This window comes from Rosa rugosa, chromosome 6 (assembly GCF_958449725.1).
Source record: "Rosa rugosa chromosome 6, drRosRugo1.1, whole genome shotgun sequence".
NCBI classification, from domain to species: Eukaryota; Viridiplantae; Streptophyta; class Magnoliopsida; order Rosales; family Rosaceae; genus Rosa; species Rosa rugosa.
In genome coordinates this window covers 14,245,652-14,259,926 of record NC_084825.1, presented here as the reverse complement: position 1 = coordinate 14,259,926, position 14,275 = coordinate 14,245,652, and the positions used below count along the sequence as shown (strand labels likewise).

General features: G+C 39.1%; 1 protein-coding gene across 3 annotated transcripts; it reads right to left on the bottom strand.

Annotated features, from left to right (window-relative positions):
- Positions 1–8,559: 8,559 nt before the first annotated feature.
- LOC133713535 (protein NCA1-like) lies at positions 8,560–12,904 on the bottom strand. 3 transcript variants are annotated; one of them, XM_062139578.1, is made up of 4 exons: positions 12,460–12,892; positions 12,129–12,372; positions 11,868–12,013; positions 8,560–9,612 (listed from the first exon to the last, which is right to left on the bottom strand). In XM_062139578.1, exons 1-4 carry the CDS (start codon positions 12,675–12,677, stop codon positions 9,594–9,596), a joined length of 627 nt encoding a protein of 208 aa, XP_061995562.1. In that variant the 5' UTR covers positions 12,678–12,892; the 3' UTR covers positions 8,560–9,593. The 3 variants fall into 3 exon arrangements, with proteins under 3 accessions (XP_061995562.1, XP_061995560.1, XP_061995561.1); XM_062139576.1 differs by lacking the exon at positions 8,560–9,612 and adding an exon at positions 9,652–10,883 and having other exon boundaries at positions 12,460–12,904; XM_062139577.1 differs by lacking the exon at positions 8,560–9,612 and having other exon boundaries at positions 11,496–12,013; positions 12,460–12,901.
- Between the last annotated feature and the right edge of the window lie 1,371 nt (positions 12,905–14,275).

Sequence of the window (14,275 nt, the reverse complement as noted above, 5' to 3'; positions counted from 1 at the left end):
TTCCTTGTGGCTGCAATGGTTGATGATGATTACATATCACTGGAACCGCAATCAAGCAGGTAATTATTGAGGGAGGGTTTTTTTTTTTTTTTTAACAATATTTACCAATGAAAATTGAAAACCTAAACATATACAAAAAAAATTGGGAATAACAAAGATCAAACTTCAAAACTGGAAACAGCACAAGTGGAATAAAACCAATTCCATGTCATTACTTAATACTTACCTCATCAGTTAAATATCACCTAAGCAGTTAATATATTTTTGAAACAAACTTTTTACTACAGATATGAAAATGACTAACGAAGGTAAGTTGAGGCCAACATATAATATATGCGTATGAAATTGAAACCCTGATAGTTCGGGGGGGGGGGGAATATAATTAATTCTAAAATGATTGAAAAGTGTAACATCATAGGGAAATTTCCTATAAAAATAAATAGATTAGTTACATATTACTACTCTCCAAATTGTTGGGGCGATTTCAATTACATACTCAAATTTCAAATCTTATCATTTATGGACTTAAGTGTACCTTCATTAGTCAATATCATACCCAAAATTAAAATGGGTTTTTGTCAATTTACCCCATTAAGTTTTTTTATTTCCCTCTTACCCAAAACACTCTAAGGAGGTATTCCCTAATACTCCATTAAGATTTTTTTTTTGTTTTTAATTTTTTTTAATACCATTTTACCCTCACCCTTTTGTTACTTAGAGAGAGAGAGAGAAAATGGAAAAGAGATAAACCATAGGAGACTTCGCTAGAACCCCGTCACCGGCCGCCGAAATCCGGTCAAGTTTCACCAAATTCCGCCCACCGGAATTTTCTGAAAAACTCACCGGAAAGGTTTATTGCCCCCCAATAGACGTCTATTGGCCCCCAATAGACGATTATCAGCCATGTATTGCCCTCCAATAGACGTCTATTGCCCCCCAATAGAACATTCGGTCGCGGGAATGAAAACTAATCTTCGTAAAATTAAACAAATAAAACTTTGATCACAGAACAAATGAGGAGATTACATCAATTCAAAATATTTATTGCCCCCCAATAGACGTCTATTGCCCCCTCAATAGATAATTTTTTGGGCTAAATACTGGTTACTACCCTGTGGTTTAGGTCCAAAATCAATTCAGTCCTTGGACTTCTAATTTCATCAAAAACACCCCTGCATTTTCAATTTTGATCTAATAGGTCCAATTTGTTAATATTCTGTTATGGGTTCAAGTTATAGTTGGATTATTTGTTGAATTTTTTTTTATTTTTAATAGTAGGACTCACTCCTAAATTGACTATGCAGGCCACCTCGACACCACATCATAAAACATAGGCCATATATGAGCCACATTAACAAGTTAAATAACTCAATTGTCGGAAAACTAACAAATTGGACCTATACAAACCCACTAAAACCAAAAATGCATTATTTAAAAAAAAAAAAAACCAAAAGTTTATGAGCCTCTTTTTGTTCATTAATTCTAGGTCGGCGCAGTGACCTTGCAAGCCCAAATCTATTCATATTGTTTACACTTGATGTAACGTCCCGAACCCAAATTCACCGGTTTACTAGTCATTTGGACAGTAAACGGTAATTTGTTTTACTTTTACTCTTTTTCAGCAACTTTAGTGGCCCTAAAAGTTGACTTTTTGTTCGAGTCAAAATTTGGGAAAATGTTCTTCATGGAAGTCGTAGAGGACGTTAAACCGAGCGCGTGCATATGTGGTACGTAAAAATCGGACTTAGTATGCGAGAGTTATGGCCAAAAATGTAGAATTTACTGTTCATGGTAAGTTGTATATATATATGGAAATTTACTGTTGGTAGATTTTTATTTTTGGAAACCTACCCAACCGGGTAACTCTCCTTTCTCTCTCTCCCCGACTCTTTCTCCCCTCTCGGCCCGATCTCTTCCCCTTCCGATTTCTTCCTCCTCCGGCCGACCCAGGACGTAATCCGGCCACCCCCAAGCTCGGTTTCTTCCCCTTGTCACGTCTGTGGAGGTATTTTACGACGATTTGGCCGGAGAAGCTCGATTTGGAGCGGAGGAAGCTACGGTGGCAGTTAGCTATTTTAGCCGATCTCCGGCGATTTCGGCCACCTCCGGTCACCATCTTGCCGTCGAAGTTTGGGTTTTCCACGGAGATCATTTTGCCCCTAGCCTCGAACCACGATTTGAAGTGTAGAGGCCGAATCGACAACCTAGGGTTCTTGAGTTTTCTGGGCTATCTTCACCGGCCGAATTCGACCATTTCCAGGTAAAATTGGGATGTGTTGTAGTTGAGAAAAGTGTTTGAAATGTTGAGATGATGGTGCTGCCAAAGTTTGGTGGCCATCGGAGCTGGTGGCGGTGGCGGCGGCGCCGCCACTGTGGGCGGCGGCTGCAGCATGTAGGGAAGTGTTTTGATTCTAGTTTTTAGTCCATTAAATTGTATATATGTTGTAGAGCTTGTATGTGAAGTTTGGTGAATTTTGGAGAAGCTTGGAATTAATTATGAATTTTTGAAGTTTAGGGTTTCGATTATCGAATTACGAGAATCGGACCGTCGGATATCTCTCGGTTCTGCTTTGGAACCTTTAAATTAACGAATTGGTATTAGTGGTATAATTTGGGCTGAATCCGAGGAGAATGGGAGATGTAATTTATGAGGAATTGAGTTTAGGAATTATATTAAATTGTTGAATAATTATTCACGGAATATAATCGTGTACAGGATGTCGTACCGAGCCCTGACTCGATGAAGGAACTCGTATACGTGATCGTCGGAATAGTACTGTGAGTGGACTTTTGTTTTTAAGTAAATGATGCATGCATTTATTTTGAAATTATTGGTTTATTTAATTATCGTTTTATTTATCGAGCATGATATTTTGTCTTGGATTATAATTTGACATTGATTTTTCATGAGTTTCGGATATGAACTTATTATGCTCGGATTTGGATTTATGAGTTGTTTTTGAGAATATGAATTGATTTTCAGAAATTGATTATAATTATTATTTGAAATTCTGATATTGTGATTTTCAATGAATTCTTTTCCGAGGTGATTTTCGGAATTTCATATTTATTTTTCATTCACCGATTTGAGATCTCTGAAAGATTTTCGAAATGAGATTTCGATGGAATTATTTCTTGGTTGTTTATCGACTTTCGGTTTTGGCATTGGGAAAGCCTCGATGATGATTTTGGAATTGGTTTTGTTTCGAATCATGATGATACTCTTGGCGTGTGGGACACGTCGTTGGAAATTCATTTGCGAGAGTTGGGGAAGCCTTATGTATTTATGGATTTACTTGGTTTTCGGTTATGTTTCCCTGTGCCATACTGAGGGGTGATTTTATCATGCTAGCATTGATTTTCCGCCTTTGTGGCGCGGTGATGGGATCACAGTAGCCCTTCCGCCTTTGTGGCGCAGGTTACTGTCTCTGTGACAGTAATTTTGTAGCCCAGTATCCTATCGCTACACTTAGTGGCGTAAGGGTATATTACGGGAGTTATGGGAGTTCTTTAGCCTGGGAGGCTATCACCCAAGCCTGAGTGGCTTATTCGTATGGCTATCATCTTCCCCTACTCATTATATTATTGCTGGGCTAGCGGGGTCTAGTCCGATTCCCTTAACCAGCGGGGCTGGTCTTATTTTTCTTGAGTATCAGAGTTCTTTCCTCTTTGCTTGGTTGTGGCTAGCGGGGCTAGTCGGTTTTCTTGAGCTGAACTAAAGTTGTGTTTCTTTAAATTGTTGCATGCATCGGGTTTTTTAAAGAAATAAATGTGGGAAAGTATAAAATATATTTGGTTTTAAATTGTTTATTTTTGTCCACTCACGCTAACGTTTTTATGTACTTTCCCCTGGGCCCTTCGGTTTCAAATGCCCAGTGTGCAGGAGAAATTAGTTGAGGTCGGGCGTACATGGAGTCGAGGCATAGTCAACAGTATGGCTTCCGCGAGTGCCTTGAATTAGGTTTTCCTCATTTACCTTTCTATTAGAATTGCTCTGATTACCTGCGGAATTAAGGTTATTAAGTTGAGATTTGTGTGTTGTGAATTTGGTTGATGTTGTTTGGGGGAGCAGGGTGGCTCCAAGAGAATAAGGATGGGTGATTTAGAAGTGTAAATTCTCTTTCTACAGGTTTTGGGTTGTCCACTTTAGGGGAAGTTCTGCCTAATTTTTGGCAAAATTTCTTCTAAGGTGGGCCCCGCAGGTCCACTTCGGATTTCAGGGTGAAATTCGGGGCGGGTCCTGTCACTTGAGGCCTGCGAACCATTCTTACCCAATTCCTCAGCTTCTTGCTTCTTCTATTAATTAATTAATGAGATCATATTGCTAGACATTTCTTCTATGAATTAATAGGCAAGTGAAAGATGATATTGCTGTGATTCTTCATTAATTAATAGGAGTACCTTGGCTCTTTCTTCCATCACATGCCACCACGTAGCATATTTGACCGAGAAGGTGCTTGTTTAACCGAGAAGAAACAACATAGGCTCTCTATCATCACTGTAGAAAAAATGCTTTACTTTGGCCAGATCCACCTCCTCCCTCCTCTACTGGAGACTCACTCACAGAGGATCTCCTCTGCACAATCTCTTTACAATCTTCACTACTCCGAGACACACATGGTCGTCGGAATTGATATGAGGTTGTTCTGAAGGTGAGGTTGTCGGTGAAGATAAGAACGGTGAGCCGCTGAAGCAGATCCACCTTCTTTCGCGAGTCTGACAGAAGGCGACGACGACGATCGCGTGAGTTAGACGGAAGACAACGACGATAAACACTCTGGCCGATCTCGTGACCGTCGACGCCCATCCAAAGCGAGACGACGACGTCATTTAAGCACCATGAAAGTGGAGAAAAACAAGGAGGAGGAGAATGAGGGAGACAGAGATGGCGTGGAGGACTGTGAGAGAGAGAGAGAGAGAGAGTGGAGACAGAGAGATAGCGTCGTGATGGGGAGAGAGAAAAGAGAGAGGCAATGGAAGTAGTTTATCAATTAGGTTGAGGGTAAAATTGTTATTGCATTTTAAATTAGGTTAGTGGGAATAAAAATTTAATGATGGGGTAAGTGAGATTATTTTAATCTATTTTGGTGCTTTGGGTCAAGGACCCAATTAAAACTATGTTAAATAATGCAGATGTGACAGTTAACTGTTGACATGACACTACCGCAACGGTCTCTCTTCCGGTGGCAGTGCATGTCCAAAGTTAACTGAAATGATTAATTCTAAAATGATTGAAAAGTGTAACATCATAGGGAAATTTCCTATAAAAATAAATAGATTAGTTACATATTACTACTCTCCAAATTGTTGGGGCGATTTCAATTACATACTCAAATTTCAAATCTTATCATTTATGGACTTAAGTGTACCTTCATTAGTCAATATCATACCCAAAATTAAAACGGGTTTTTGTCAATTTACCCCATTAAGTTTTTTTATTTCCCTCTTACCCAAAACACTCTAAGGAGTTCTTCCCTAATACTCCATTAAGATTTTTTTTTTTTGTTTTTAATTTTTTTTTTGATTAAATACTCGTTACTCCTCATACTTTTCTCTGAAAAACAGTTTGGTCCCTCGCCTTTTAAATTAAACTGAATAGTCCTTATTCTCTCTAATTCTCATATAACAGGTCCAAAATGATCTGAAATGACTATTATGCCCCTCATTTTCTCTTTTTATTATTATTTTTATTTTTTTCTCTATTTTTTTTTATTTTTCTCCCTTTTTTTTTATACTCTCTCTCTCCCCCCCCCCCCACTCTCTCTCTATATATATATATATATCTCTCTCTCTACCCCAAGCGGAGGCAATCCAATCCCTCTCCGCCATCCTCCTCTCCCTCATCTACGACCTCTGCCGCCACTCGATCGACGCCGCCGTCTACATCCCCGAGATCTTCCGATCTGAGCTGGCGCTCGCCCAGACGGAATTGGCTCCGGTGCTGTTCGAGGAGCTCTTCCTCATCCACCTCCTCCTGGTTCTCCAGTAGTACAATCGCCGGCGATCGCAGATTCTGCCGTCGCAGTCCCCAAATGTCAGCTACGAAAACGACGACGTTTCGATCAACGACATGTCGGTGGCTTTTCCGGCGGGGTCGAATTCGTTGTTGAAGATGAGTGGGAACCAGACGGCGGGGCTGAAGGAGATGGAGAGCAGCTACGAGAGGGTTTTGGATGAGAATTGTAGGGTTTTCAGTGAGTATTTCAGGGAGGTTTTGGAGAATAAAGATGGAGGAAGAGTGATTGATCCACCGGCCGTGGTGTAGGAATTGAGTGAAGGAAGTGATGTGTTCCGGTTTGATGATCGGAGCACCGGAGAAGATGAAGGGTGAGGAGACGTGGCGCTGGAGCTTGCGGTGTACGTGTGGGGACCGGGATCGACGTATGGTCGTGATTGGCTCAGGTTTCGGTCTGGATTCGACTGGTGATGGTGGTGCTGTGAGATGGTGGCCGGAAGTGGTGGTCTTCGATGATGGCAGAGGAAGAGAAGAAGAAGAGAGGTTGAGGGAGAGAGAGAAAAGCAGAAAAAAAAAAAAAAAAAAAAAAAAAAAAAGGAGAAAAAAATTAGAAAAAGAGAGAAAAAAATAAAAAAGGATCTTGGGGGTAGAATAGTCATTTTAGACCTGTTTTGGACCTGTTGTGTGAGAATTAGAAAGAATAAGGATTATCCAGTTTAATTTGAAAGGCGAGGGACTAAACTGTTTTTCAGGGAAAAGTTTGAGGAGTAACAAGTATTTAATCCTTTTTTTTTAATACCATTTTACCCTCACCCTTTTGTTACTTAGAGAGAGAGAGAGAGAAAATGGAAAAGAGATAAACCATAGGAGACTTCGCTAGAACCCCGTCACCGCCCGCCGAAATCCGGTCAAGTTTCACCAGATTCCAGTCACAGGCCGCCGCACTCACCTGAAAGGTTTATTGCCCCCCAATAGACGTCTATTGGCCCCCAATAGACGATTATCAGCTATGTATTGCCCTCCAATAGACGTCTATTGCCCCCCAATAGAACATTCGGTCGCGGGAATGAAAACTAATCTTCGTAAAATTAAACAAATAAAACTTTGATCACAGAACAAATGAGGAGATTACATCAATTCAAAATATTTATTGCCCCCCAATAGACGTCTATTGCCCCCTCAATAGATAATTTTTTTTTTCTTTTTTTCTTTTTTTCTTTCTTTCTAAGCCTTCTGCTCCCAATAAAAACTTTATTACCCATACAAACCCACTAAAACCAAAAATGCATTATTTAAAAAATAAAAATAAAAACCAAAAGTTTATGAGCCTCTTTTTGTTCATTAATTCTAGGTCGGCGCAGTGACCTTGCAAGCCCAAATCTATTCATATTGTTTACACTTGAGGCCTGCGAACCATTCTTACCCAATTCCTCAGCTTCTTGCTTCTTCTATTAATTAATTAATGAGATCATATTGCTAGACATTTCTTCTATGAATTAATAGGCAAGTGAAAGATGATATTGCTGCGATTCTTCATTAATTAATAGGAGTACCTTGGCTCTTTCTTCCATCACATGCCACCACGTAGCATATTTGACCGAGAAGGTGCTTGTTTAACCGAGAAGAAACAACATAGGCTCTCTATCATCACTGTAGAAAAAATGCTTTACTTTGGCCAGATCCACCTCCTCCTCTACTGGAGACTCACTCACAGAGGATCTCCTCTGCACAATCTCTGTACAATCTTCACTACTCCGAGACACACATGGTCGTCGGAATTGATATGAGGTTGTGCTGAAGGTGAGGTTGTCGGTGAAGATAAGAACGGTGAGCCGCTGAAGCAGATCCACCTTCTTTCGCGAGTCTGACAGAAGGCGACGACGACGATCGCGTGAGTTAGACGGAAGACAACGACGATAAACACTCTGGCCGTTCTCGTGACCGTCGACGATAAGAGCTCTGACCTCTTTAAAGGGAAGGAGCCTATAGTTATCTAGTTGCTTTATTTTGAACAATTGTCTATGCTAGTAGGAATGTCTCTATGAGTCTTATGGAAGTGCTTAGCTTTAGCGCACCACAAGTGCGTGCTTGGCGTGTAAAGTTAGGTAAAATAGATTGCCTGCAAGGCGAGGTATTTTTATGTGGCATAGACAGCATAGACTACTCTGAGTAGAAATGTTTCAAGGGAGTAGTCATCTGTACTATTCTTTCTCCATGAACCGGAGCATACTATTGGTATGTTCTATTTTATAAAAAAAAATTTATAGATTTTTTTAAATATAATTTTTAACTCTAACCAGGTGTGAAAACGACTAATGGAGGTAAATTTAGATACGTAAATGACCAAATCAAATCTTGAGTATGAAACTGAAATACCCCAGTTGTTCGGAAAGTAAATAGAGCAGTTAATCCAAAATTAAAATATGAAAAGTTTTTCACTAGTTGTGAAAGATATATTTTAGTAGTTTCAATAATTTTACATCACATATACAAAGTTATTATATTTCAATATGAAACAATCAACACTATACGTATTATACAACACATGTAGATAATGTTTCAATACTACACAATTCTGTCTTGGATATTCTGCATCTCAATCCACTAATGTATGAGTCTGTACGTGAGACAGTAAATTTCAGAAAGAAAAAAAAAATTGGAAAGGATGTGGGAGGGTATGAAGCTCAACATAACCATCATATTAATAACTTTGGAACATTAAAACTGATGCATGCGTTGGCTTCTAACAACACCAAAATTCATATATAATGTCCGATATAAGTACAGCAGATGGTAATTTATTTTTTCTTTTTTCTTTTTTGAAGAACAGCATATGGTAATCGGTATTTTCACTCATTTAACAATCGTAGTAAAATGTATCAGAAAGTGTAAGAAAAAAGAAAAAATATATTCGAACACAGAAACTTCATCAAGTGAGTACGCACCTTGTATGTGATAAATGAAGCAAGTTTGTTACCGACTGAAAAAGCTCGCTCAAGATACACTAGTGTTTAGGGCGTGCTCTTGGATTCTGGTGCGTGAGACAGATCGATAAGAACAAATAAATGACAGATTGCCAGCCAGATACATGGCACAACTTCAGTCATGGGCTATAGATATAAGTAACAACCAAAGTCTTCGTCGTCCCGTCACCGAAGTCTTCGTCGTCGTCGTAGGCCCGAAAGTCTTTATTATAACAGCTGGACTCAATTGGTTTTTAGGAAGTGGCCGGGGACAGATCTGACATATTATTGTTGAAATTAATTTCCGCAGCCTCCGATGTTTTTGTTTTGTTGTGTGTCACGGGTCCAGCGCCACTTAATTAAACAGCCGCGTGCGTGAAATCAATTTCATCTAAGAAAAAGTTACAAGATAATCCCTTTCATGCATTCTCCAGGAAAAAAAAACAGAAGATAATCCCTTTCATGATTATAATCACTTTTCTTGACCTGGGTCAAATCCAAGGTCAGTTTCCTGATCATATATGTGCCCCACAAGTGACGGTGTTTCGCGCGATTGCAGGATCCTCTCCTTGGCCAGCTTTCCTTCTGTTGGCTGCCTTGACTTCTAATCTCATCTGTTGATTGCAAATCCAAAGGCTGATAAAACGAGACCTCAGGGAAATAACTTTAAAACCTCATTTAATACGATAGCACCTGCAAACCATGCAAGCCAAAACATGCAATTTTATGTGGATGTTGACCATAAGCAGCAATGGCCACGCCGACGGAGATCGAGAGCATGTTGACCATCGTCTCAGTCAAATGTGGATATTTTCTCAACAAAAATAACATTACTTCTCCACAAAAAAAAAACTAGTTGCAAGCTTCTGTGCAACCCATGGAAGACACAACACTGCGTCATAACCTCCTCAAAATAATTCTTCAGACCACAAAGAAAAGAAAGAGAAGGGGAAAAAAAAAACTATTGAAACAAAGAAAACACAAGGCAAGCAGCCCTATAATAACCGAAAGGAATGAGATCTACACACAACCAAAGAACATGAAGCCCAATGAGCAAATATATCCACATCGAATGAACTTCATGGGCTCTACAAATACTCGACCAGAAAAAAAGTAGGCTCATTTCCTGCATGATCTTCAACGCACGAGAAGCCAACATGACGCATTAGCTACAGACAGCCAAAGAATCAATGGCAGATTTCACCACATAACACAGTTAAACCCGCAGGCTGGCTCTTAAAAGATTACCAAAGTCGACCTACGATGACGAGCGAGCCAATTTATAGTTTAGGCATCCAACTGCTCCACCCTTTGTAAGAGCCATCCGAAAATGACCACCATAGCCGTGTGTGTGTGTGTGTGTGTGTGTGAGAGAGAGAGAGAGAGAGAGAAAGCATATGCACAAGAAGCATCTCAAAGACCTTTCCTCGTGGTATAACTGTACTAAATTAAAGCCACTAGTACTTCATTACAGGTAAAGAAAGTGAATTAATACAGAGAGGATCTATACAGAGCAGTGGACAAGTCCACTGATAAAATAAAGGCAGTATGTTGAGGACAGGTTGTCCGTCAACTGCCAAAAATAGGAGTTTCAAGCAGATGATCTTGAAGCCTCCATCAACCTCCTTCTCTTTTCTGGTCTATATGAGGTTCAGGCCAGATTGTAGGAAGTAGGCAAAACGTTTTTGTATTATCCACTAGTGCTATTGTGCATAACAGATCCTCACTAAATAATGGGTTTTTTAGAGGGCCATCTTACAGGCCAGGTGTCTCTCTGACCTGATAACTAGTATCGCTCTTCCCGCCCAGCTGTATCAGCAGGCCCTTTCTTCTGCAATACTTAATAAGGTCTCTCATTTCACAACACCATCAAACTGAGAGAACAATGAAAGAAGTTCCTCAACTCGTCCCTAAAGTTTCTTCTCACCCAAAATCCCAACTCAAAAGAAGAATTAGTACACATCCTAGCAATGAAAAAAATGATATTGTGACTATCTATTACAATGGAAAAATGACTTAAACTGCTCAATACAACTAAAATATCAGCTAGCATGGAGTAAAAAGGAGGTGACAGTCTTTTCACCCATTTCACCACTTGGTTTCTACACTTCAAGTTGGAAAACATAATGTGTCACACACACTCTACTTTCTATCAAACTAGCCATCTGGTGTAACAAAAGAAACAAGGTTTAGGCGACATATTAAAGCCGAAGTGAATTATGTGTTTTTTGGGTCTACCCACAGGGAAAGCATGAACTAAACTTAAAAATGAGCACTAAAATTCTGATAAGATGAAAAGGAGGAGTGACATAAATGAAGACTGGTATATTCAATCCAATTCTACATAAATTACTTTATATAAATATTATATTGAATATACTACTGTGATATGAGGTGAGTAGAATCAATTTGTCGTGAAAAGATTAAACCTCCTACGCAATTTGTTTGGAAGCATCCTTAGATGAAACCATTGTTTTCTGTTTTTTTTTTTTTTTTTTGATGAAACCATTGTTTTCTGTTTCCCTGTATACAGATGACAGCGTTTGTCCTTTATACCTACACATATGTGGTTGGAGGACAAATTTTTTTTTTTTTTTTTTTTTGGGGACAGGCAGAGACATACAAGAATCTTATAGAGATAAACAATAAGAAAATAGAACCAAAACAAAAGAATAATTCCTTAAGCATTTCCCAAAGTCCAATCCTGTAGGCTTTCTCCATCATTTGGTAACTTAGAGCCAATAGATTGAATAAACTCACACGCTTAGATCGTACTAGGATATTGCTGGTATTGCTTTTCTTTACATAATTCTTTCTCTATGCTAACACTTGACTAAATGTATTATCATCACTAATTACTCTATAAAGGAAACATCCAATTATCCAAACGCATACTGTATAGATACATATAGAGAGAGAAAGAGAGAGGGAGGGAGGGAGGGACAAACCAGCAGTCGCCAAGCATTCCGAGAACAGCTCCTAGCTGAGAACACAACTCTGAAGTGTTGCCCATGGTTTCCAACTGACCCCTGATATCTTCGGCACAGAGACTGAGCCTTGATTTGGCACTTTCTATATTCTGGGCTCGGAATGCCTACGAAATTACAACCACCAAATTCAACAACAACAAAATAAAAAAAAAAAGCCGAAATGCGAAACATATCAAGATTTCAAAGGGAAAAAATAATAATAAAAACACAACAACTGACCCTCATAGCTTGTTGCACCAAGAAAGCACCTCTCTCCAAAGACACGTCTTCATAAATCACTCTCTTATTATGGCTCTCACTATTAGTATTAGTATTAGTCTCCTCCTCTGCATTATGAGACCTCTTGATTCTGGCATGCCCCTCAATGAAGCGATCCACCAAACCCTGGAGTTCCGAATTGGGTTCCGTCTTCTCAATGTCAGCTCCACACAACGGGCAGTCCTTAAATCTCGACACACAGACTCTAAAACCAACCCAGTTCAGACCCAATCCAAAATCAAGAAAATTGAGAGAAACCCAATTCAATTTGAGAGGAAAGAAGGTTACTTACTTGCAGAAGGAATGAGAACAAGGGACGCATTTGGCAGAGTCGAAGAGAAGGGCTTGGCATATCATGCAGCTCAGAGGGCCCAGCTTGAAGGTCTGCGAATCGTAACCCAAGGGGCATTTTGGGGAGACTGTCGCCGCCGCCGCCGACGACGGCTCTTTCTCTTTCTTGATTGGCTCCGCCGGTCGAGCGGCTTTCACGAACGGACACACCGGTCTCATCTTCTTCTTCTTCTTCTTCCAATCCTTCCCTTCCCCTTTTGGATTGATATAAGATATAAAGGCTTGCGGATACGACGCCGTATGGATTCTAGCTCGACTTGATCGTCTTGGAAATGGGAACGGGGAATTGTGTGATTAGTGATTATCCTCCTTTCAATTCAATATTTTTCTAGTGATGGGTATTCGTACTCTCACATTAGACCTTCATAAATTTTTGTATAAATTTATTTCTCATTATGCCCCTTTAAAAAATTGTAAAAATACCAAATGTTTAGAAAAAGGTTGTTTAGACCTCCACATTACTTGAGCTATAAAAAGGTTGTAAAACCTCACTCTTGCTCTTATTCAGTTATTCTGTTTAGTTCTTGTATCTTTTCTCTCACCCGCTCATGGGGAGATCACTTAATTCTATTCATATTGTTTTTGAAGTGGATCTAAATGTACAAGCAAGAGAGAAAGCAGTGTCTTGGAATGATGATTCAAATTCATGTTTGAGTTTAGATGTTATGAATTTGGGTTTGTTTTGAACTGCATCAATTAATATAGATGTTTCATGTCCAACAACGAGGTGTTAAAATTTCATACAGAACTCCACTTAGTAAAAGCCAATATCTTTGATTCAATAATTCACTATAATTCACTTTCAAACCAAAGTTTGAAAGCTTCCCAGTTCCTAAGTTAAAAACTGTCATGTCCCGAATTTCAAATAAAGAAATTCGAATCTGAAACACGATGACCTAACAAGTCCAAAAAGAACGCTCAGAAAATTTTTCATTCTAACTAAACAACCCGAGTGCACAATGTCAATATTGACTCGTTCTTTAGAGTCACATATTACATTACATAGAGTTTACAGATTAAACTTAACACAATTCAATAAGTAACCCACCCATCACACTCACTACACAGCTGAAGACTAAACCCAAAAGTACATTTCTACGTCCAAGCTACGACAGCAAATAAAACCTCAGCTTCGACGACGGTTACTTGTTACTCTGACCTACACAATAACCCCTACACCATGGAATAGTGCACCGGGTTGAAACAACAAACCCGGTAAGCTTTTGCAAGCTCGTGTGAGTAAACCCAAATAACCACAACAAACACTTTTCGATTCAAGGAAACAAATCAACAGAATGATCATTTCCAAAATCAAGATCCTTTTCTTTTTAAGGAAAACACAAGTCACCACTGTGACAAATCAAATCATTTGAAATCTCAACAACAAATCCAAGAAATCACTTTTACTTCCTCTCAACAGGAAGCATTTATCACCATAATGACATGATAAAACGTTTCTCGACTCACCACGAGTCTCCACAACAAATGCACTCACAGTTTAACTAACTAAAAACCAGTGATCCCTGCATAGAAAATTAGTTCAAGAAATCACCAAAAAACACACAATCCAAAATCATAGTAATCCCTGCATATAGTTTTAGTTTAGGAGATTACAATAAAATCAAACAATAGAAATCACAGTAATCCCTGCATATAGTTTAGTTTAGGAGATTACATTAAAACCAAACAATTCAGAAAACAGTAATCCCTGCATATAATTTAGTTCAAGAGATTACAAAAGAAAACAAGCAATTTAA